Source organism: Colletotrichum karsti (genome assembly GCF_011947395.1).
Source record: "Colletotrichum karsti strain CkLH20 chromosome Unknown Scaffold9, whole genome shotgun sequence".
Classification (NCBI taxonomy): domain Eukaryota; kingdom Fungi; phylum Ascomycota; class Sordariomycetes; order Glomerellales; family Glomerellaceae; genus Colletotrichum; species Colletotrichum karsti.
In genome coordinates, this window is record NW_024065909.1 from 565517 (window position 1) to 586512 (window position 20996).

At 52.6% G+C, this 20996-nt stretch overlaps 9 protein-coding genes across 9 annotated transcripts; 6 read left to right on the forward strand and 3 right to left on the reverse strand.

Moving 5' to 3' along the window:
* Window positions 1-955: 955 nt before the first annotated feature.
* CkaCkLH20_03706 (paxu protein) lies at window positions 956-1834 on the forward strand (the record flags this gene model as incomplete). The annotated part of the gene is made up of 1 exon (XM_038886425.1): window positions 956-1834. One exon carries the CDS (start codon window positions 956-958, stop codon window positions 1832-1834), a length of 879 nt encoding a protein of 292 aa, XP_038748267.1.
* A 495-nt stretch (window positions 1835-2329) lies between these two features.
* On the forward strand, window positions 2330-2872 carry CkaCkLH20_03707 (uncharacterized protein; the record flags this gene model as incomplete). Its single annotated transcript, XM_038886426.1, has 1 exon — window positions 2330-2872. The coding sequence occupies one exon, from the start codon at window positions 2330-2332 to the stop codon at window positions 2870-2872; it is 543 nt and encodes a 180-aa protein (XP_038748268.1).
* A 1318-nt stretch (window positions 2873-4190) lies between these two features.
* On the forward strand, window positions 4191-4634 carry CkaCkLH20_03708 (uncharacterized protein; the record flags this gene model as incomplete). Its single annotated transcript, XM_038886427.1, has 1 exon — window positions 4191-4634. The coding sequence occupies one exon, from the start codon at window positions 4191-4193 to the stop codon at window positions 4632-4634; it is 444 nt and encodes a 147-aa protein (XP_038748269.1).
* A 667-nt stretch (window positions 4635-5301) lies between these two features.
* Window positions 5302-6747, reverse strand: CkaCkLH20_03709 (FAD binding domain-containing protein; the record flags this gene model as incomplete). Its single annotated transcript, XM_038886428.1, has 1 exon — window positions 5302-6747. One exon carries the CDS (start codon window positions 6745-6747, stop codon window positions 5302-5304), a length of 1446 nt encoding a protein of 481 aa, XP_038748270.1.
* A 542-nt stretch (window positions 6748-7289) lies between these two features.
* On the reverse strand, window positions 7290-9117 carry CkaCkLH20_03710 (Major facilitator superfamily domain, general substrate transporter; the record flags this gene model as incomplete). Its single annotated transcript, XM_038886429.1, has 2 exons — window positions 7290-8771; window positions 8848-9117. 2 exons carry the CDS (start codon window positions 9115-9117, stop codon window positions 7290-7292), a joined length of 1752 nt encoding a protein of 583 aa, XP_038748271.1.
* An 888-nt stretch (window positions 9118-10005) lies between these two features.
* CkaCkLH20_03711 (uncharacterized protein) lies at window positions 10006-11127 on the forward strand (the record flags this gene model as incomplete). The annotated part of the gene is made up of 1 exon (XM_038886430.1): window positions 10006-11127. The coding sequence occupies one exon, from the start codon at window positions 10006-10008 to the stop codon at window positions 11125-11127; it is 1122 nt and encodes a 373-aa protein (XP_038748272.1).
* Window positions 11128-11610: 483 nt separating this feature from the next.
* Window positions 11611-13263, reverse strand: CkaCkLH20_03712 (C6 finger domain-containing protein; the record flags this gene model as incomplete). The annotated part of the gene is made up of 4 exons (XM_038886431.1): window positions 11611-12363; window positions 12418-12546; window positions 12630-13132; window positions 13203-13263. 4 exons carry the CDS (start codon window positions 13261-13263, stop codon window positions 11611-11613), a joined length of 1446 nt encoding a protein of 481 aa, XP_038748273.1.
* Window positions 13264-16183: 2920 nt separating this feature from the next.
* CkaCkLH20_03713 (allantoinase) lies at window positions 16184-17725 on the forward strand (the record flags this gene model as incomplete). The annotated part of the gene is made up of 1 exon (XM_038886432.1): window positions 16184-17725. One exon carries the CDS (start codon window positions 16184-16186, stop codon window positions 17723-17725), a length of 1542 nt encoding a protein of 513 aa, XP_038748274.1.
* A 951-nt stretch (window positions 17726-18676) lies between these two features.
* CkaCkLH20_03714 (choline dehydrogenase) lies at window positions 18677-20771 on the forward strand (the record flags this gene model as incomplete). The annotated part of the gene is made up of 8 exons (XM_038886433.1): window positions 18677-18717; window positions 18778-18943; window positions 19106-19232; window positions 19290-19534; window positions 19592-19805; window positions 19860-19967; window positions 20013-20686; window positions 20742-20771. 8 exons carry the CDS (start codon window positions 18677-18679, stop codon window positions 20769-20771), a joined length of 1605 nt encoding a protein of 534 aa, XP_038748275.1.
* Window positions 20772-20996: the final 225 nt, after the last annotated feature.

Genomic DNA, 20996 nt, shown 5'->3' on the forward strand with positions numbered 1-20996 from the left:
GAGCCGGGACGAAATTCAGGGATGGGTCACAACAGCTCTCCCTGCTAGTAGCTTGGCTCGGGGTCAAACGAATCAATCAACAAGAGCGAGCGTCAACCTTTGCAAGAGAAAGCAGACGGTAGGATCAGTAATACTGAATGCAAGCAAGTGTGATAACGTGAAGAAGCATCAATCGTCAGTGTCACTGGAATCCGGGGAAGCTTCCCCCCAAACACAGGGGTTTTCGGCGGATAACGTTCTAGACCAGCACGGTTAACATTGCTTTCTTCAGGGGGGTTTTCCTGTAACTGCGGCACCTGGAAATCGGTCGGTGTTTCGCCGAGATCCCGTTCCAGATGTGCCTCGGCATCTTGACTGTCACCTGACTCTCGGGCAAGCCGCTGAATTTTGGAGAGCCCGAGAGAGGTTGGCGTGTCTTCTGAGATATTTGACCTCGGTAAGTGGGCCTGAATCGGATATTTTACTGAGACTTTTGCACTTGTTTTGCCCTGAACTGATGAGGTGAGATCTCATTCAGCCACTCATTGAAAAGGGGCTTGACGGCGAGCCAGGCCAGGGATTGAACATTTTGTCGCGTCAATCGTTCACACCGCACCGCACGCGTAAGATCCTTCATGGCTCATTTGACAAGGACCCTCATGAGGCCATTGGATGCTTCGATTCAGTCCCAACAGGCCAAGACTATGGATCCACGATTCCCAACAAGGCGGTACCGTCGCCTACACCCGTCCGCCGTTCGCTGCTCCGGGCCCCTTGATAAGATATCGCCGAGTTGCGGGCTGATCAGTCATCATGAAGTCTCTGCCTCGTCGTGAAGAATATATGAATTTTGCCTTCCCCTGCTGACAGACACCGATTACAGCGAGATCGCGAGCCGTCTTTCTTTTGACATTTCTTGAAAACATTCTCACTGATCTCACTTCCGCACTCATTAATCTCATTTTTCAGTTGAGCTATGGCACCGAAGGCACCGAAGGCCATCCCGTTCCCGGGCTTCACAGCCCTCAACGACCAAATCTTCATCCGTGATGGCGAGGAACTGGCAGAGGGCACAACACGACCATCGGATCACCCCCGAGTCGTCATCATCTACGGCTGGGGCGACGCCGTTCCAAAACACGTCGCTAAATACACCGACGGCTACAGCAAGCTGTACCCTCACGCGCGACAAGTCGTCATCCTCTCGCCCATCGCCAAAGCCATGACCGAGAGCATCCAAACGCGCGCAGACGGCATGAAGCTCGTCGTGGACGCCACGTACCCGCCATCATCAATCGGCACGCCCGACGAGGACGCCGTGCTCGTCCACGCCATGTCCAACACGGGCGGCATCAACTACGCCTCCACCCTGAAGAACTACCGGCAGAGATACAACAAGCCCATGCCGCAACGCCTCGGCGTCTTCGACTCGACACCCGGGACCCCGTACATGACCTGGGAGACCCTCAAGCGGTGGTCCAACGCGGCGGCCATGGCCGTCGCGCCTTACGTCCCGCTTCCCTACGTCGTCACGCAGACCTTTGTGGGATTCCTCCTCGCGCTGAACCGCGGGTACCAATTGGCGATTGGATGGGAGCCGGCGCCTGTGTTCAGCTGCAACGCGGTCAACGATGAGAGCTTCGTGCCAAAGACCATGCGCAGGCTGTACTTCTACGGCAAGGACGATGTGATCATCCATCCCGAGGAGATCGAGGAGAACATCGCCACCTCGGAGAAGAAGGGCTACGTTCACGATGCCATTCTGTTTGAAGGAAGCGGCCATTGCGGACACATGCGCATGTTCCCTGAGAGGTATTGGGGCGCTATCCAGGAGTCATGGAAGGCCACTGCTTGAACATGATTTACGGATTGGGATCTCGGTGTTGGGTGTTTGGGTTTGGGATGAGTGCCGCGTCGTCTTGGCTGCGGATGATTGGATGCGATAGCAACGTTTTCGGAACGCTCGCTGATTACTTCAAGGCTTACGTTGGATGCCAAGTCTGGCCCATTGAGAATGCTGGCGTGTCGCTGTTGAGGGATCGCGTGGTGAGTGTGTCATGACCTGCGAGAGCTTCACTCTTCAATTGAAAAGGAAATCGGCGGTTGCAGAATGTGTAGACCGCAGAAAATGACTTGTCTTCATTTACGATAGAATAGAATTGCTTAGATACTATAGAATAAGCCAGCGGGATCAATCGACTTCATCAGAACGCAGTACTTCACAGCCTATGACGTCAGAACCTCTTCACCTCAGTCCGACCTCATGCCCCCTCAGAGATTTTCTCATGGAAACGCAGAACCGTCAAGACACAACCACAAAGACAGTCAAAAACTCAAAATCTAAACCACAATGGCATCCAAAATCTCACTCACTCCTCTCTCATCCCTCCGAGTCTCCAAACACATGATACCCGCTCACGACCTGCTGCCAAACACCAGCATCCAGAACAAGCCGCTGATGATCTACCACGCGGCGTTTCCCTCGGCCAGCGCTTCCGCCATCGAATCACATCTTTCCTCTGTCGGCGTCGTCGAGCCGCAATGGCGGTACACCATGTACAGCACCAGCCACTTCCACAGCACCACACATGAGCTGCTGTGCATCAGCAACGGTCGCGCTAAGCTCTGCTTCGGAGGCGAGGAGAACGAAGGCCGAGTTGAGCCGCTTGTTGAGAAAGGAGACGTTATTGTTGTTCCAGCTGGGGTCTCTCACCGATTGATGCAGGATGTCGACGGAGGATTTGAGATGGTCGGGAGTTATCCCAAGGGACACAACTGGGATATGTGTTACGGAAAGAAAGGGGAGGAGAGAAAGGTTCAAAGTATCAGCAAGGTCGATTGGTTCACCAAGGATCCTGTGTATGGCAGCAGCGGCCCGGTGTTGGATGTATGAGATACTGCTTTCACGGCGAAGGGAGAACATGAAGGGATAGCCTCAATGTCTTGCGCTGAGGCTATACAGCCAGCCATGGCTGGACCCTCCGACAACATTTCCAACTCTTGCCATCGAAGAACCCAGAGATTTTCGCTCAAATTCAATAAGCTACCTAGTTGTATCATGAGTATCCGCCAGACACACCTTTCCCAGTCGCTTCATCGGATCCATCAGACATGTACATTCGGCGCAAGCTGCAGCAGCCACAACCGAGCCGGGTTTAGCTCGTCCCTAGCGGCAGAGCTGACAGGTCTTGCCGGTCTTCACCTCTGCCCCCTTGCAACTTCCTCTGGTCATCCCTTTCGCGATCTGGCGTGCAGATCCTCCGCCTCCGGAGTCTACTCCGACCAAGATCTACTGGATGCATCTTTTCCGCATAGCTAACGAGCCATCGAGCAACACTTGTACTCTGCTGCCCATCAGCCATGCGACGATTGGTGCCTTTACTCCCCGCACCCAGCCCCAGCAAAGGAGGACAAGATGGGCCCGACGAAAACGCGAACCAACGACGGGATAACTCAAAGCCTGCCCGTCGGGCCATGATAAGGAACGCATGCTTAGCGTGCAAGAGAAAGAAGGTGAAGGCGAGTAAATGCGAAGATGCGTGCCTTAGCTGATCAAACTACTGCGGCTAACCCCTTATTGTGCTACGCAGTGTGACGGGCAAGTCCCGATCTGCTCCCCGTGTAACCTTCGGGGAGAAGATTGTCAATATGACGTTTCACGCGCAAACCTGAGGGCAGAGGCTCATCGGCTCCGGGACAAGACGGGGAATCTGGAACAGCTATTTAACGCACTTCGCGAGGGTGCTGATGAAGAGGCTATTCAGGTTCTCTCTGCCATCAGGGTCGGAGCGGATCTGGAAGGTATCATGTCTCAGCTACAAAGTCAGCAGAATGTGATTGGTGGTAAAAGGTGAGAAGCAGCGTCGTCTACGAAATGTCATCAGTAACTCGGGCCACTGACCTGTTATAGATCCTCAGCATCGTCACAAGGCGGAAGCCCGCCAGGTAGTCTAACGGTCACTCTAAACCCCCCAGCGGTGTTTCCGACTACTGGTCATGAGACGTTTCTCACTCTTCTCTTTGACAGAGAGGAATGGAAGCAAAAGGCCTTGCCAAATCCAGGCCCAGTGTCGTTGGAAATAAAACATAAAGGCTCTATCGTCACATCCATTGCGGTAACTGAGGAGAGCGGTCTTCCGCAGGTGTCCCTTCCCGCAGATTCTACAAGACAACAGACCATAGGAGGATTAAAGGGTTCCACACGGCCCAAGATGGCAAGCCACGCCATTCTCAGCGATAACGTCTGGAACTTTGGCAATCTCCCCTTCTCAAGTGGCGTCAAAGCCAACCATTACCCTCCAGATATCCAAGCTCGACAGGTCGAGAACATTCACGTCCCGACATGGGCTATGATGCCCATGAACACTCTGGCCGGCGCATCCTCTGTTAAGGACTCAATCTCAGTCATCTACCACGAAACCAAGGCCATGATTGCGAGCGGCATACCTGCCGACGCCGTGACCGGAACTGACTGCAACGTAGCCGCAATCTTCGACAGAAACGAATACGAGAAGACTTCGATGCTCTCTCAGTGGGCGGCAAGAATCATCTACAGTGTTCGTCACAAGAGCAACGACTTTACATCGCTCGCAGCATGCTACCTCATGTGGGTGCTGATGCGGTGGATGGTCAATCCACGGCCGGACACTTACTAAGACATACCGGAGTGGTACAGGCTGACTCCGTATCAGCTGTTCATGCTGCATGTGGAGCTGATTGACTTTCTCAATTGGCCCGCCCTGCGAGACAAACTCATCAGCACGCCGGCGATGCAGGGAGACCTGATGTGGCTCATGGATATGAGCTTGACGATATGTTGCCACTGGGAAGATGACTTCTCCAAGTCCATGAAGAGAGATTTGATCTCAGGTGACATGGTTCTTACTGCTGAAGCTAAGGTAGGGACTACTCTCCAGGTTTGGAGCTTGCCTAATGATTCATTTATAGGGCCGAACAATGGACTTGGACAATTGGTCTGTAGGTCCCTCCTTTCGAATGTTCATCAGTGGTGCAGACCATTATGTCAAGATACAGTCTGATCGTCCGCTGTATTAAATCAAGGCTCTGTCTGTGGGAGAAAAGCAAAGAAACGAGAAAGTAATATGGTACATTGTATCCAGAACACCAGAACCCAGTCTATCTGCATGCAGCATAATACAATAATCAATACAAGCCAGTCAGCCTGTCAGTTGAGAGGGGCTTACCAAACCCTAGCTCTCTATCGTGACTCTCATTAAAACCGGTGAATGAAGAAAAAGCCTGAATCAACCAAAGCAGATCGACGCCTTCTATATCATCCCTGAAAATGCAATGCCTGTCCCATCACTTCCGAATCGCCGACCAAACTCCAACAAGTCCGGCAAACGGCCATTTCACAGCCATCTTGTCGCGCAGACTCCGCCTTTCCCGTTCCTTGCTCACATCAACCGTAACTTTGTCGTAAACATCAGGTAAACTCGTGGCGCTGTACCGCTCCCGGAGCTTCGTATACCAATCCTTGTCGTACATCTCCCAGAACTCCTTCTCCGTGTAGTAAGCGTGCGAGTAGAGCACTTTCCTCCCGCCGAGCTCCATTAGCTTCGCCTCCAGATCTCGGTTCTGCCGCATGAAACGGTCGATCTTCTTCGACGACAGGCCCCAGACGCCCACGTTGAGCATCGGCTGGGGTGACGCCCCACCCGGTTCCGTCGTGTAGGGGTGGAAACTGGGGGCTTCTATGGCTTTCAGCGGACAGAGCCACAGGGGCCAGATCTCGAGGTTGTCCGCGACGTAGTCGATGAAGCTTTCGACCGTCGAGTACGGCAGCGACAGGTCGTGGATTATGTATCTAAAGGTCATGCGGCTGCCTCCGCCCAGGCCTGCTTTGTACAGCGTCCTGGTGTCCATGAGGCGGTTCGCAATTCTCCGGGTAATGCGATTGAATGGTACGAAACCGAAGTACTTGAAGGCCAACTCGCCCATCCAGAACGCGCCCCTGTCGTATCGGAAGAGGTAGTCATGCAATGGAACGTAGTCCGGGGTCGGCACGGCATTTGCGATCCGCTTCCGTGCATGTATGTAAAACCACGGGTCTTTCGATCTACTGAAAGTCTGCGGCCGGTGCTTCGGGGGCAGGTCGTCCGTCAGTTGACCCGTCACAACCGCAGCGCTCGTCCTGGAATAAACGAGGCCCTCCACGTAATCGTTGTGCGCCAGATTCGTCTCGCGCTGAATGGCAGCTATCGCGTCCGGAATCCTCGAGTACGGGTGATACGTGACCTTCACATATTTCCTCGCCCTCAACAGCCTCAGCTCCAGTTTCGTGACGATGCCGAGCGTGCCCAGGCCCCCGGCCGCACCCTTGAAGAGATCCGCATTCTCCGTCTTGGACGCATTGACGACCTCGCCGGTGGCCAGGACGATCTCGACCGACGTTACCGTCTCATCAAAGTAACCGTGGCGAAACGAGCTGCTCTCCCCGGCGGATCCGGCGAAGCCGCCGCCGACAGTGATCCCCGGGAACTCCATGACGACGGGCGGGACCATGCCGTAGCGGTAGGTCGCGGCGACGAGCTGGTCCATGGAGACGTTGGGCTCGACGACGGCGACCGCCGCGGCGGTGTCGATGTGTAAGACATGGCGCAGGTCGCTGATGTCGACGACACTCTGGTTGTGGGCGGGCCGGGTGCTGCTGGTGGAGCCGTGGTAGATCCGGAACGGCTGCCGGCGGGAATGGAACTCTTTGACGACCCCAGAGATGCGCCTCACGGTCTCATTGTGGTCGTTCATGTTTAGCTTTTCCCCCAATCTGTCTGGTCTATGAGGTGAGATCTGGCAGCTGCAGAATCAAACTCTGCCGGACTGCGTACCTCGACCTCCAAGGTAGGCTTTAGTGAAAATAATGAAGAAAGTTGACGGTTGAAAGGATCAAAGTTGTGTAACATAGACTGTCTGAGGATGGAAGAGACCCACTTCATAGTCTTGGAATCGCCGTCAGTGGCGTCGACGTTGATTCAGTCTGGGATGACTAACGGGCGCTGGTGGTGGTTGTGCATAAGGATGACCCTAACCCTGCATGAGTGTGCAAATTGGTCCGATGTCAGAACTTCAGACCATGTTGACAACTGGCTCTTTGGATAAGTAGAGCCGCAGCCCCTTTTAAATTATGATACCCAGGATCTTGGGATCAGACAAAACTTCGACCTTTATATATCTGACATTGTTAGCTCTCATGTGGGAAAACCTGTCCCCTTTTCTCGTGGATGCGAGACTGGTTGTGTTGTCACAAGGGCTGTGTTCTTTCGGCATCGGTTGTCTCGGATTTCCGAATTCTAAGGAACAAGGCCTTTCTGATCACTCGGATCATCCTCAAACTGCTGGTTCCCACGGTCCTTCCTCCTCAACTCGAGCTCTTCTAAGAAGACCGACGACACCAGACCCAACCCGCCCAGTGCGGCCATGGTGTAAAAGATTGCCTTGAATGACTCGAGGTAGACCTGCAGAACCTGATTCAGCGTCGACGCAGGGACCTCGAGAGTCCTCAATTCGCCGATGAAGTTCACAGCGTTGGAGGCTTCTCTTAACGGTGCCAACGGCCCCGCCAGATCGACCGTTGCTCCCGAGATGGAAGTCGAAAAGACAGTGTTGAAGATGGGCGAGCAAATAGCGAGACCGACGAGAGCTCCGAACATGCGAATGGTGAGAAAGTTCGCCGTCGCCAGCCCCTCATCGTCAGCGTGCTTGACGCTCGCCTGCGCAGGGAGCATCATCAGACGCAGCAGCGAGACGCCCTGGCCCCAGAGAATCGGCAGCCCGTCGAGCATCGACCTTGGCGAGTCTACTGTGAAGAGTGCCAGCAGACCAGTCCCCAGCGCGGTGATGACCCAGGACAGTCGGAGAAGCCAGACGTAACCCCCAAAGAGCGGGACCATCATCATGGACACGGCCGCGACGACGACGCTCACGATGACGGTGGGTAGCAAGCAGACAGCCGCCGAGATTGCCGTCTCGAGCTGGACGGCCTGGTAGAACAGCGGCAGATACTGCAGCAGCGAGATGAGGACCATGCCGTGGACGAAGCCGCCCACAAGAGCCATGTTGCCCGTCTTTGACTGGAAGAGGCGATGGGGGATGATGGGTGCCGCGGGCTTGGACTCGTACCAGGCGAACACGGCGATCATGGCGACGCCCAGGAGCAGCGGCACAAGAGTCTGCCACGATGCCCATGGGAACAGGGATCCGGCCCAGCTGACGGGCACGCAAAAGATGCTGATGCCGACGACGATAAGGGGCATGCCGACCAAGTCGAGGCGTTTGAGGTTGCTGACGAGAGTAGCGCCGAGCGGGACGGCACGGAGCTTGAGGAAGAAGAACAGCAGGATAGTGCCGACACCCAGCAGCGGTAGGTTGATCCATCCGATCCATCTCCACGAGGCGTAAGTCGAGAACAGGGCGCCGACGAAAGGGCCCATGACGTTGCCGACGGCGGAGGGGATAGCCATAAGGCCAAGGTACTTTGAGCGCTCTTCTAGGGCCGTCATGTCGGCCAGGATGACGGAGGCCATGACGTCGATGCCTCCGCCGCCAATGCCCTGGAGGACACGGCCGGCGATGAGGGTGCTCATGTATTTAGCCGTCGCGAAGACGACGGACCCGACGGAGAAGAATGCCACGGACACGTAGAGAGGGTATTTGCGGCCGAAGGCTTGGGATATGCTGGCAGAGACGGGCTGCATCACCAGACCACAGAGGCTGTAGGCCAGATTTGCCCAGAACGACTCCAGACTGGTGCCTCGCAGGTCTCCGGAGATGGCCTGTGATGGTCGTCACTACGTGTCAGAGATTATGTGTATATGACTGTAGGCGGTTTGGAGATCAGGACGGGCTCACCGGAAGCGCAATGCTCAGACATGTTGCGTCAAGCTGAAAGACAAAAAGGACGAGAGCGAGTCCGGAGAAGGCGAGCTTGAAGGACAGCGATTTTCTCGGGTAGGGTGTGGTCTTGTGCTCTGGATCCTGCTCCGTGAGGGGAAGCTGGTTTTGCTTTGACTCATACTGATCACGGCGCAGGTTGTTGTCTTCTAGAACCGGGGTTGCTGCGATAGCGACACCAGGGCCGGTGTTGATGTTGGTGTCGACGTCATTGGTAGAGCCGCCCATCGTGGATGTGGCCGTGACTGAACGGCCAATCTGGAAGTCAATTGGAGCATCGAAGTCTGCAATTGGGCTGAGCGTTTGCTCTCGCTAATCGATACTATCACAGGGCAGTTTGGCTATCTTTTGTCTTCTGACTTTGTCCGGGAGGCATCCAAGTCTCGGCTGAGAGACGCCGGAGACGCGTCTGCCTAGCCGTTTGTCTGGAGACATAGTTAAAACCGCCTGTAAATGGGGTTGCAATTCCAGCTGAAAACAAGGGTTTGAGCGGGTACGAACAGACTCATCAAATTGTCTATGAGCGCTAGCAAGGGGTGTGTGGATTCCGGTATCACTGCAACAAGTTTCTCTAAGGTACGGTACGGTACGTGATGGTGGGATTGTTTAATCACCGATGCATCCTTGTACTGCTGAGAGGCGAAGTCCGTCGGCGAAAACACATATCTCAATCAACGAGACAGCCATCCAGACATGTAGGCTCTACGCCAATGATATGAAGAATGAGACACACGAATGCTAGCGATGACTTCAGCCAAGCTTTGAGTCGTTCCGTAGAATCCCAATAGCAACGTCGTGTGATGCGTCTTAGTCTACCTATCGAAGCATACTAAGGGGCAACTTCTGTCCGTATTACAGAATTTGCGGATAGATTTATACGTTGATTTAGGCTGCAATTATGTGTGAAAGTTGAGTGTTTCACGTTTCAATGCAGTCAGCCGAGCCACTGACGTATTGGCACTCAGTCCGGGGTTGTCAGTTACGCCCTTCTCCAGGCAACTCAAAATCAACCCCGCACATAGATAAGTACTCTCTGTGAACTTCCTTGACTTTGTGAACTTCCTTGGTTCAACTCTGCTATCAGATCTTATCCCAGGACCTCCAAATTACACCACCATGCAAGACGACATCATCACGATCACGGCACAATGCCTTTGTAAGGCGCACACGTTCACCACAATCATTGGGGAAAAAGTGCTGCCGCTGAAGGCCTCCTGCTGCCACTGCAACTCTTGCCGTCACGTCTCCGGCGCACTCTACTCTTCGTGCGCGCCCTGGCCCAACACAGAAGAAGATCTTTCCGGCCTCGCCAAATATTCATTCTCCGACCGTCTCGATCTGTTCGCCTGCAAGACCTGTTCTTCGCGACTCTTCTGCTCCGGCGAGCCAACCCGCGGCGAGCCATGGGTCGTGACCGGGGCGCTCGAGAACGCTCCCGGCCTGATCGAGTACGCCAACCACTTGTTCCTCGAGGACACCATCGACGGCGGAGCCTCCATATGGTTGCCGAAGAGTGAAAATGTCAAGAGATGGCGACAAATGTACGGCCGCTTGGGCGGCGAAGAGATGCCGTCTGACTGGCCCGTTGCTAAGGCGCTGTCTTCGGAGCAATTGAATGCCGGACCATCGCCTGAGGTCACGCCCTTCTACTGCCATTGCAAGGGAGTGAACTTTGTGCTTCGAAGTGCCGCAGACCTGAAGTCGAAGTCTGAAGAGGAGCTGAAGAAGTGCTTCATCGACCCGAAGACTTTGAAGTACAGAGGAAGTTTCGAGTGCTGCGACTCTTGCAGGCTCAGCTTCGGAGCAGACCTCATGGCCTGGACCTTTGCTCCTCTGAGTCACATCGACTTTCCCGGGGACACCTCGGAAGGTTCCAAGTTCCCGGACGACATCAACGCCCTCAAAGCGGCCATCTCCTCTGAGAATAAGGATCCACGCCTGGGTACCCTGGCTTCGTATCAGAGCTCCCCCGGGGTCGATCGGTACTTCTGCTCTAAGTGTTCCGCCAGTGTCTTCTATGCCGTTCACGATCGACCGTGGCTTGTAGACGTCGCGGTTGGGCTGCTGGATCATCCTGATGGTGCCCGCGCTGAAGGTCTGTTGTTGTGGTTTCTTGGGAGGATCGGCTGGTTCAAAGACGCAGCTGGTGGATGGCGGGAGGGACTTGCTGCTACGGCGAAGGAACTTCAACTGGAGTATGCGGAGAAGACTCGAGGGACCGATGGTTCTTCCACCTGATATGTGATCTAGGTCAATAATTCAATACTGAATCTGATTATCAGCCTTCGGCAAGGAAATAATGCCCATTCGAAGTTTCACATCCAGGAATTAGAGATCGGCCCCGACCAGAGTGCTTGCTCATACTGACGGCCCCGCCGAGCTTTGCCAGCATCCTCTCATGATTCCACTCCGGCTCGTCAACCCGCATCCACTCCGGGTTCCATCGTCGTCTCGGATCGTCATCTGCGCCGATGGTTTAGTGGTAAAATTCTCCGTTGCCACCCAGCAGCGTCGGGGAGCCGGGGGTTCGATTCCCCCTCGGCGCAACTACCGTTTTGCTGGTGGTATCTATCACTTTTGCTGTGCTGGGAGACGTATTTTGCCTGAAGCTATCTATGTCTGACTGACTTGGACCTTGTAATATTGAAATAAAACAAGCTCCTGTACATTTGTATGGATTTATGTATTTAAAGTTAAAAAATAGCTACACTGAATGATATGCTACTGGGGCAGCTGGAAAAACCTCAACTCTGAAGCGGCAGCCTCATACTGTTCAGGATTGTTCATTGTGGACAGCAAGATGCGACCCAAGCCCTCAGTCGCCTTGATATAATTGTAAACAATCCCAATAACCGACACAGCAAGCATGACAGTGCTGTTGCTGGCGGCAAGTAGCCCTGGTGCCAAGCGCATGATCCTCAATGTTTCCAGCAGCGGCTGCCATTGATACTTCAAATCTTGTGGCATATAGAGGGGGTCTTCCGCTGTTTTCTCAACAGCAGGGTCCAGTTCTGCTGGGAACGGCTGAGGTTCACGAATGCCAGTGCGCAGAATGGCCAGGGCCTGCATGACGTAGATCAGAGTCGAGTTATAGATGAGGAGGTCGGTCGCCTGGTTTGCTGTTTGAACATCTAGCGCTTTCGTCACGAGGTTTTTGACCCAGGGGATCTTGACGTCCTCGGTGTCGAGAGGCAGCCAGACCTCTGTTGCGGCTTTGGGGTTCGCGACTTCCCAGTCTCTCCTCCAGTCGTGCAAGCGGGACAGAAGCCCCTTCGCCTTCATTTCGGCTTCAAGCTTCCGATCTTCGGTCAAGGGGGATGATGATGGACCAAGCAATGCACCAAGCTCCGGCAAGTCGATGTACATGTCTATGAGACGGTCGTACATGGTCTTTGGGTTGTGTCCCCATGGAGTGGTCTTCCAGCGTTCCTGTCCGAAGAAGGAGGGCTCTTTGTGAAAGAATGAGCTGCACGACTGATTGTATCTTCACGTTAGCTCTGGACTATTTCGTACTATCTATCAACTTACGTGTTGCGCTCTGATCTGGCGGAATATGGTCAACATTGGCTCACGTTGGAAGTACTCCGGCCCGCAGAACTCGATGACCTTTACCACACCATGATAATGTGGGAGGTTTGGTTCGGTCTCCACCGCATACTACCAAGTTCGTCAGTACCCGCGCGTTTCGTAAGTTTAGAGCGTGTTCTTAAGAGGTCACGTTTCTCAGGAAAGGCACTTACTTGATACATGCACAAAACCAAAATGGTAAGCGCCCAACGCGCCATCTCAGGCTTCGACCTTTCCAGGAGCGCCCAATGGAGGGCCCTGATGACCTCCCCGTTCTTCTCGTACCCATCAGAAACCATTTTCGGCTCATTCTTCAGAGTACCCATGTACGCCAGGGCAGTCGCCAGCCCAGCGGTGTAATGAGCCTTGTCGGCCTTCGTCGAACCCTCGGATATCTGCGTCCGCAACAGCGGCTTCCAGAACGGGGCCCACCGATAGTTTGCCAACAGGTGTGAAAACGCCATGCTGTTACGGAACGCGGACAGGGGAAGCTCTGGGACGACCCTGGGCCTGGGTCTAAAAGTTGGAACTTCTGTCGCGGTAGTCACAGGTACCAAGGTCTGGCTGCCGCTGCTCTCTCCACTGACCGTGTAGTTCTGCATGCGGAGCGGCAGCTCGTACCCTTGGCATCTGTGACCTGACTTCAGACATCGACCACACTCTGGGCGGCCCTTGTCTGATTGGACATTGTGTCAGTTCGAGGTTCATCTCGGCTGGAGACGAGAGGCTCTAGTTGGACGGCTTACCGCACTTGACTCGTCTTCGCCGGCAGGTGTGGCAGTAGCCGCTGGTAGGCGCGCGTCCCATGTTGATATCTTGAAATTTTGGTGTGACAAACTGTTCGAAGAGCAGATAGACTTGATTTCTGGTCAAATCAGAATCTCCGCAGCGCGTAGGTATGAGACTTGAGTCAACAGACCTGGCTGATACTTGGGATAGAGTCGAGATTCAGATGATCGTGTGTACTGAATCAGGAAAGTTTCCTCACTCTGCATCACTCAAAAGCAATATGAAATGGCTTCCTCGGTATTTAAGATACGTTGAAGTAAGTGCTGGAAGGGTATGAACGTCTTAAACCCACCTCAGTTACGGTGGCTAAAGCCGTGGATTTACGGGTATCTGCCATAAGCAAAGGCGAATGAAGCTGCACAAAAGTCCGGGACGTGTCAGCGCTAAGCCGTTCCCAGGATCAAAAGTCGGTGACACGCGAGCTATCGCAATCGCGGGCCTATCGCGATTATTTCCGCAGCGGGTAGGTGAAGTCCCATTGGACGATTTACCGCAGCATTTGTCTGAATCCGGTAAGATAAGTCGAGCTGCAGGAAACGGTGGGAATATGCCTGGCATCATACGCAACTCCTAATTGGCTGAACCATTGCTGAAGGACTTGCGCGGTGGATGAGGGTTTCAGTGCAGGAAGATGACGACAGATATCAATTCGCCAGCTCAAGTAGCTTACTAGAACCCGCTTGATCTTCTGGAACTCAATCGAAAAAATGAATGCCGCAGAATCGCCACGGCCGAAAGAGTACCTGTCCTGTGGTGACAATGTGAATCGTTCGGATGGGTCATGCTGAAGGCTTTTGAGATGACTTCTTCCTGAAACATCGTCGTCATATGTAAACGCATAGTCAGAGTTCATAAATGATGTTCTGTCATGGAATCCAACTCCTTCTCGAATTACCTCGAGTAGTTGAGAAAGCCGAATGGTAGTTGCCCTGCGTATCGAGACTTTTTGCAATTGCGTGCTCCTCATGAGCCACATGAGGATAAAGATCTGTAACAAACTTAGACTGTGGGCTTACTCATAGAACCTTTAATGCTGAACCGGAAACATCGCAATGTCAGGAAAAGTCTGCGGTCTCAAGACATGTAGAATTGCAAAATCCTCGCAATTTTAGGAAAGCGATCTAGCTTTATAAGACACACGACCTCCGCGGAAATAGAGAATCGCCAAGATATTATATAGCGCCGTCTACGGAGTCTTTCATCGTATATACGACTCAGTTGTTCGTGAGACGTTAATGCCTTCGGCTAAGTACATCAAAAGCTGTCCCACCCGGAATCCCAGAAGAGACATTTCGGCCTTCCTCAGCCTCCGAGACACCCCGAATTTAGACTATTTTACACCCTTGCGCCCTTCACTGCGCAATCAAGTTTGTACTGCTTTACCCGGGCTGAGCATGTGGATCATTGCGGGGGAAGAGAGTTGTTACATAACCGCTACCACGGCTTTGCCCGCCGGCTTAACTACACCTGCGGGCCGTCGGCCAACCTAAAGCTAGTTTCCTCTTGGCTGCAACTGCGATGAAGATAATCAAAAGGAACAACTGTGATGAGATTTTTGTTGAATCGTAAATACAAAGATTGGGTTTCTCGGGGAATATGTCAGTCGAGAAGACTTGAAACCGACGGAATGGATGTGAGCTCAAGCTCCTCTGCAGAACCTGGAAATAGCACCATCAGGCTCCTCGCATATCTTCCGGTAGCCCCTTAAAGCAGATGTTTATTTTCATCTCGTCTCGAGTCTAAGGTTAGACGCAGTATCAGTTAAACAAATCGATCGCCATCCCAACGGCTGTTCATTGTTGTTAGGAACGTGCACAAGATCCACGTCATGGCGGCCATGACCAGGCCCCATTCACGGCTAAACTCTTAAACTCCGTTACTCGATTTTTACTCGATCATTACTCGATTGAATCACAACTAGCTTTCTCATTGGTCGGCAAGCACTTCGCAAAGCTTCGTCTGTCGACAGCGACGTGGCAGCGGACGGTGCCAAGTCCGCGAAGAAAATATTTGACTTCATGCGCGTCACGGAGATCCCCTGATAATTTCTTAAGAAGAGAGAACAACGGGAAATGGTTACCGGAACGGTCGAAATTGTGGCTTAAACTCCGTTCTCTCGGAATGACAAGCGTGGAGAAGAAACCATCATCCGATGTGATCATGCGGAGATAACTTGACTCGTCCGAGTTAGCTCAGAGTTACGGTAGGGTTCAAGCAAATGGGTGTTATGATGAGACAGATGCCGAGAAAAGTATTAGACCGATGATTGAAATTTTAGCAGGATCATTTTCTCTCTGTATCCAGCTTGGCATGAGACAGTTTCCACATGCTCAACCCGATGCTATCAAGAGAGAAGATGGGAGCTCAAAATGCCAGTCTATCTTGCAGTGATATACATCGGCAACAACTTCTGCAAGCAGAAGTGATGTGTAATGCCAAGTCTTCAGACAGATCCTGACTTTCGACTATTGCCGACACAAAGTGGTGCTGTGGGTAGACTCGATAATCTAAGAAACCATATCCTGCTCCGATGGTTAGCGTAGAGAGAGTGATCGCCAGGAGTAAATAGAGCCAGCAGAAAATCTGCCGAAAATGCTACGGCATTGCATCGAGTACAACCAATGGTAAGTGATCGCCATGCATCATTGGCATGCACCCTTGGGCCGTCCAACTATTCCAAGATCCCACAGCGATGCCAAGACGCCAAAGAGATGTTGACGATGGGGCCGAGCAGCATTCTCTGGCGGTCTACCTTACCGACATCGGTCCGGAACAGAGTTTACGCTCTTTTTTGAATCATTGCCGTTGAGCGAGTCGATACTAAGAAAAATGTCTATAAAAGCCTAGAAATTCCTCCATACAATGTTGCAGTTGCTCTTGCTCGCAACGAGTCTTCTTAGACAGTCAATACTTTTACACTCTTTTCATCTCAGCTGCCATGACACTTCCTCGCTTCTGTGTCGCGGTCTTACTGGCCACTGCGGCCAATGCCCTCCTGCAGAGCAACGCCTCATCCGATATCACGGTGTTTGCATCATCTCGGGCTGTTGTTGGCGGTGCCATCACTGAGGCCACTCTCGTGGTCAACACAACAACCGGAAAGATCATCTCCGTTGATGAATCTGTTCGGCCGTCTTCAGAGTTCCCGCCTGGCACCGCTTACACAGACTACTCGCCCAAGCTACTTCTTCCTGGACTGGTTGACGCCCACGTCCATCTCAATGAGCCTGGCCGCACAGAATGGGAAGGCTTCTGGACGGGTTCTAGAGCGGCCGCATCTGGCGGCGTCACAGCCCTGATCGACATGCCTCTCAACTCCCTTCCTCCTACTACCACTGTCGAGAACCTCCTCACCAAGGCTAGGGCTGCAGACGGCCAGTGCTGGGTTGACGTCGGTTTCCACGGTGGCCTCATTCCGAACAACACGCAGCACCTGAAGCCTTTGGTCGAAGCCGGCGTGCGCTCATTCAAGGGCTTCCTCATTGAGAGCGGCGTTGATGAGTTCCCCGCCATTGGACCTAACGACATTGAAGCAGCCATGCACGCCCTGGCCGATTCACCTACCACGGTCATGTTTCACGCGGAAATGGTCCCTCCCAACGTCACTCTCGTCGGCTCTGGAGCTCCGTACACCGGTCCTCTGACCAGCTACCAGACGTACCTTGACTCGCGCCCCCCTACGCTGGAGACCTACGCCATTAGCCAGATCCTGGCCAAGGCTCACATTGCACCAGAGCTGGACCTACACATCGTACATCTCTCAGCTGCAGAAGGCATTCCGATGCTCCGCGAAGCTAGGGACCGAGGCATTCGCATCACTGCAGAGACCTGCTTCCACTACCTCAGTCTTGCTGCTGAAGAGGTGCCCGAGGGCGACACCCGTTACAAGTCGGCCCCACCTGCTCGCGACCTCGCCAACCAAGCTCTGCTCTGGGGTGAACTCTCGCGAGATGACAACGGTGGTGTTATCAAGACTGTCGTTTCGGACCACTCACCCTGCACTCCCGACTTGAAGCTGATCCCCGAGACCCTTCCCGTCGCACCTCACAGCCACAAGGGCGAGGATGGCGATTTCTTCAGCGCTTGGGGTGGCGTCAGCAGTCTTGGGCTGGGCTTGTCTATCTTGTGGACACAGGCGGAGGCCCAGGGTGTTACCATTGAAGACATCGTGCGCTGGACGAGTACCAACACGGCGCGACAGGTCGGACTTGAACAAGAGAAGGGCGATCTCGGTGTCGGTTTTGACGGCGACGTGGTCGTTTTCGACGATGCTGCTACCTTTGAGGTCAACCCAGATACCATGTTCTTCCGCAATGAAGTCTCTCCGTTTGATGGAAAGACGCTGAAGGGCACCGTGGAGGAGACTTGGCTGAGAGGCAAAAAGATCTTCGATCGCAAGACTGGATTTGACGAGGAACAGGGCCCTGTTGGCCGAACTATCCTCGAGCCACGCAGGCGAAAGGCTGTCAGAATGGTGTAAAAAAGTACATGTTTCAGACTTTTGAGGCCATCGACAGAAACCAAATGATTTGGTTGGTTTTGTTCCGTTTTTGCGGACGATTCGTCTTCCATAATGGAGACAGAATAGGGCTTCTTGTATATTTCACTGTATTTAAGTTTCTTTATGGTATTTGTTCATACTCAAACCAATCAGCAATTCTTATTCAAGCGGCATGATCCTGCCTGAACCTCTTAATGTGTGTGTAACTAACGCACCCCCATTGCCTGTTATTCCCTTCGCCTTGGAGCAGAAGGACGGGTTCATCTGTACCAGATTGCCCTGCTTCATAGTGAGGGGAACAAGCTGTAGTTGCATCCGGTATGTTTGGAACGCTCGTTGTTATTTGAAGCTGTTTGTGAAGACGCATACTCAAGCCGATAATGCATGTGGTAAAACGCATACGTCCATACAGTCTCAATGAGTTCTCAACGAGTTTAGTCAATTATGGTCAATGATATTTCGACCTTTCGTGGCCCAATGAAAGTCGTTGATCGCGGCCATGAAATTACAGGGCTTTGGCTCGATTAATATGTTAAGGTTTGATGAGGTTACTTCGCACGAACTTAAGCTCAATGGGAGTGATCCCGTGTCATCCGACCTTCACTTGTGCAGCTCGTTAAAAGATCAGTCAGACCTTGAATTGCCAACTTCAACCGAACTCGCTTTTTCTGTTCACAATTGCTGTGATAGGTTGGCGTGCTGCTTGGCTTGACTCACCATGCTCCTGCTCAGGCAATGGGCTCTCGCAGCCATAGCTGTGCAATCTGCCATAACAGCAGTAAATGCCTCACCTATTAATGCAACCACGTATGACTACGTGATCGTAGGTGGCGGAACAGCTGGAATGACTCTTGCTTCCAGATTATCCGCAGACGAAGCGAGTATGTTGTGTTTCAAAATGCACCTGGTTGGTGGGGAGTACTGACCGCAATGCCTTTAGACAAAGTTCTGGTAATTGAAGCTGGAACATTGTATGTGGTTTCTGAATAAGCCCCTAGACTCTTTTAAGAACATGCTGACGACTACGATAGAGATATGTCTGAGGCGGCTGTCATGATCCCCCGATTCTACCCAGGAGCCGCTGGTTTTGCTCCCGGTACACGATACGACTGGAATCTCACTTCTGTCCCACAAGAGTACCTTCAAGGACAAACTGTCAATCTCACGCAGGGACACGCAATCGGAGGGAGTAGCACTGTCAACGCGATGATTTTCGACCGAGGCATGCCCTCGAACTACGATGCTTGGGCGGCACTTGGCAACGAGGGATGGGATTTCAAAAGTCTGCTTCCCTACTTTAAAAAGGCAAGATATCCCTGCTCCTGAGAATGAGCTGGACTCACTCATCCCTGTGAACAGAGCGAAAGCTTCACTCCTTCACCACCTGACCATGCTTCACTATACGGCTTGACGTACGACCCAGCTTGCCATGGCTTTGATGGCCCGGTACATTCAAGCTACCTGGCTTGGTCTCACCCGAACAACAGTATGTTCGTCGATCAGGACATCAGCGTTCAGAATTATGTCTAATGTGAACCTGCAGCAAACTTCCTTGACGCTATGCATGGTCTTGGAATCAGTTCGCCTGTAGACCAAGGTTGCAACCCCTTGGGCGCTTACCTGACGACACATTCTATTGACCCCCGCAATCAGTCTCGGTCTAGTGCCAGGACCGCGCACTATGACTTTATTTCCAAGCGGGCCAACTTACAGTTCGCCGTTGGGCACCAAGTCACCAAAATCATACTCGAAACCGTTGGTGAAAGCGTCGTCGCCAAAGGAGTCGAAGTAAGTACCTGTATCGCGCAAAGGGATGAATGATGGTGAACACTAACATGAACTAAGTTTGTCACCGGACCGGATGCCCCAGTTGAGCGAGTGATGGCTGCAAAGGAGGTCATTCTGTCAGCAGGCGCTCTGAGTTCTCCCAAGACTCTACAGCTATCTGGTGTTGGACCAGCATCTCTCCTTTCACGCGTTGGGATCGACGTCTCAGTCGACCTCCCCGGCGTTGGAGCAAACCTGCAGGATCACCCGTTCGGACTCACGCTTGCATCATGTAAGTTTTGTGATCGAAATTACGTTTAATTGCATTCTCTAACGAACTCTGTAGTAAGCCAGGGTATTCCGGGTAACTCTGACCTTGAAAACTCAACTTTTGATAGTGAGCAGCGGGATCTCTATTACGCCGAGAGAAAAGGCATGTCAACTTCATATGAGGGTGCGATTCAATTCGAAGAATGACTTCTAACGTATGTTTCTACAGGCCGTTGGACAGATACAATCGCCGAAGCTCTCGCATTCATTCCGCTTCACAACTTCACGACAGCGGACAAGGCCAGTACAATTCTTTCCGCAATTAACAGCAACTCAACGCAGTACCTTCCGCAGGGTACCGACTCAACAGTTGTAGCCGGATATGAGAAGCAGACCGAACAGATTATCTCAATGCACAAGATGAACAAGACGGCGGCGATGGAGCTACTCTATGTTGACGGAGGTCGCTCGGTGGTCAACATTTTGATGCACCCTATGAGCAGGGGTACCGTATCGATTGCATCATCCAACCCATTCGAACAACCAGTCATTGACCCTCGTTACTTCTCTCACCCATACGACGGTAGTGTTCTGGTTGAATCCCTGCGGTTCAACAGAGAACTCCTGGCAGCCGGGCCCGTGAAAGCCTTGGGTGCAACAGAAACGCTTCCAGGAATAGGTGTGCAGAGCGATGACGAGATACTCAACTTCATCAAGGGAGTGACTTCGACGGAGTACCATTATTCTGGCACATGCTCAATGCTCCCGAAGGATTTGGGTGGCGTTGTGGATTCGGAACTGAGAGTCCATGGTGTTATAGGTCTAAGGGTGGTTGATGCTAGTATCATGCCTCTCTTGCCATCGGCACATACTCAAGCAACGGTGTACGCCATTGCAGAAAAGGTAATCGTGCGAAGCATCGTAAAAGGATTACATTTTGCTAACGCGCTTTGACTAGGCGGCAGACATGATCATGAGAAACCATTGAAAGGTCTCCCGACGGGGCATGAAGACATGATAGCTTGAGATGACGGCATTAGCCAAATCAGTTCTTCTGATGAGGCCTTCCCAGTAATACAAGAAAAGATTCAAGGGTATGGTTAGGATAGGTATCAGTGGAAGACAATTTAGTTTATTTCAATCTACGACAACTCAACTGGCGTTAAAATTCGCTCCATGCATTGCCATTGTGAATATTGTTTCTGTTAACTAG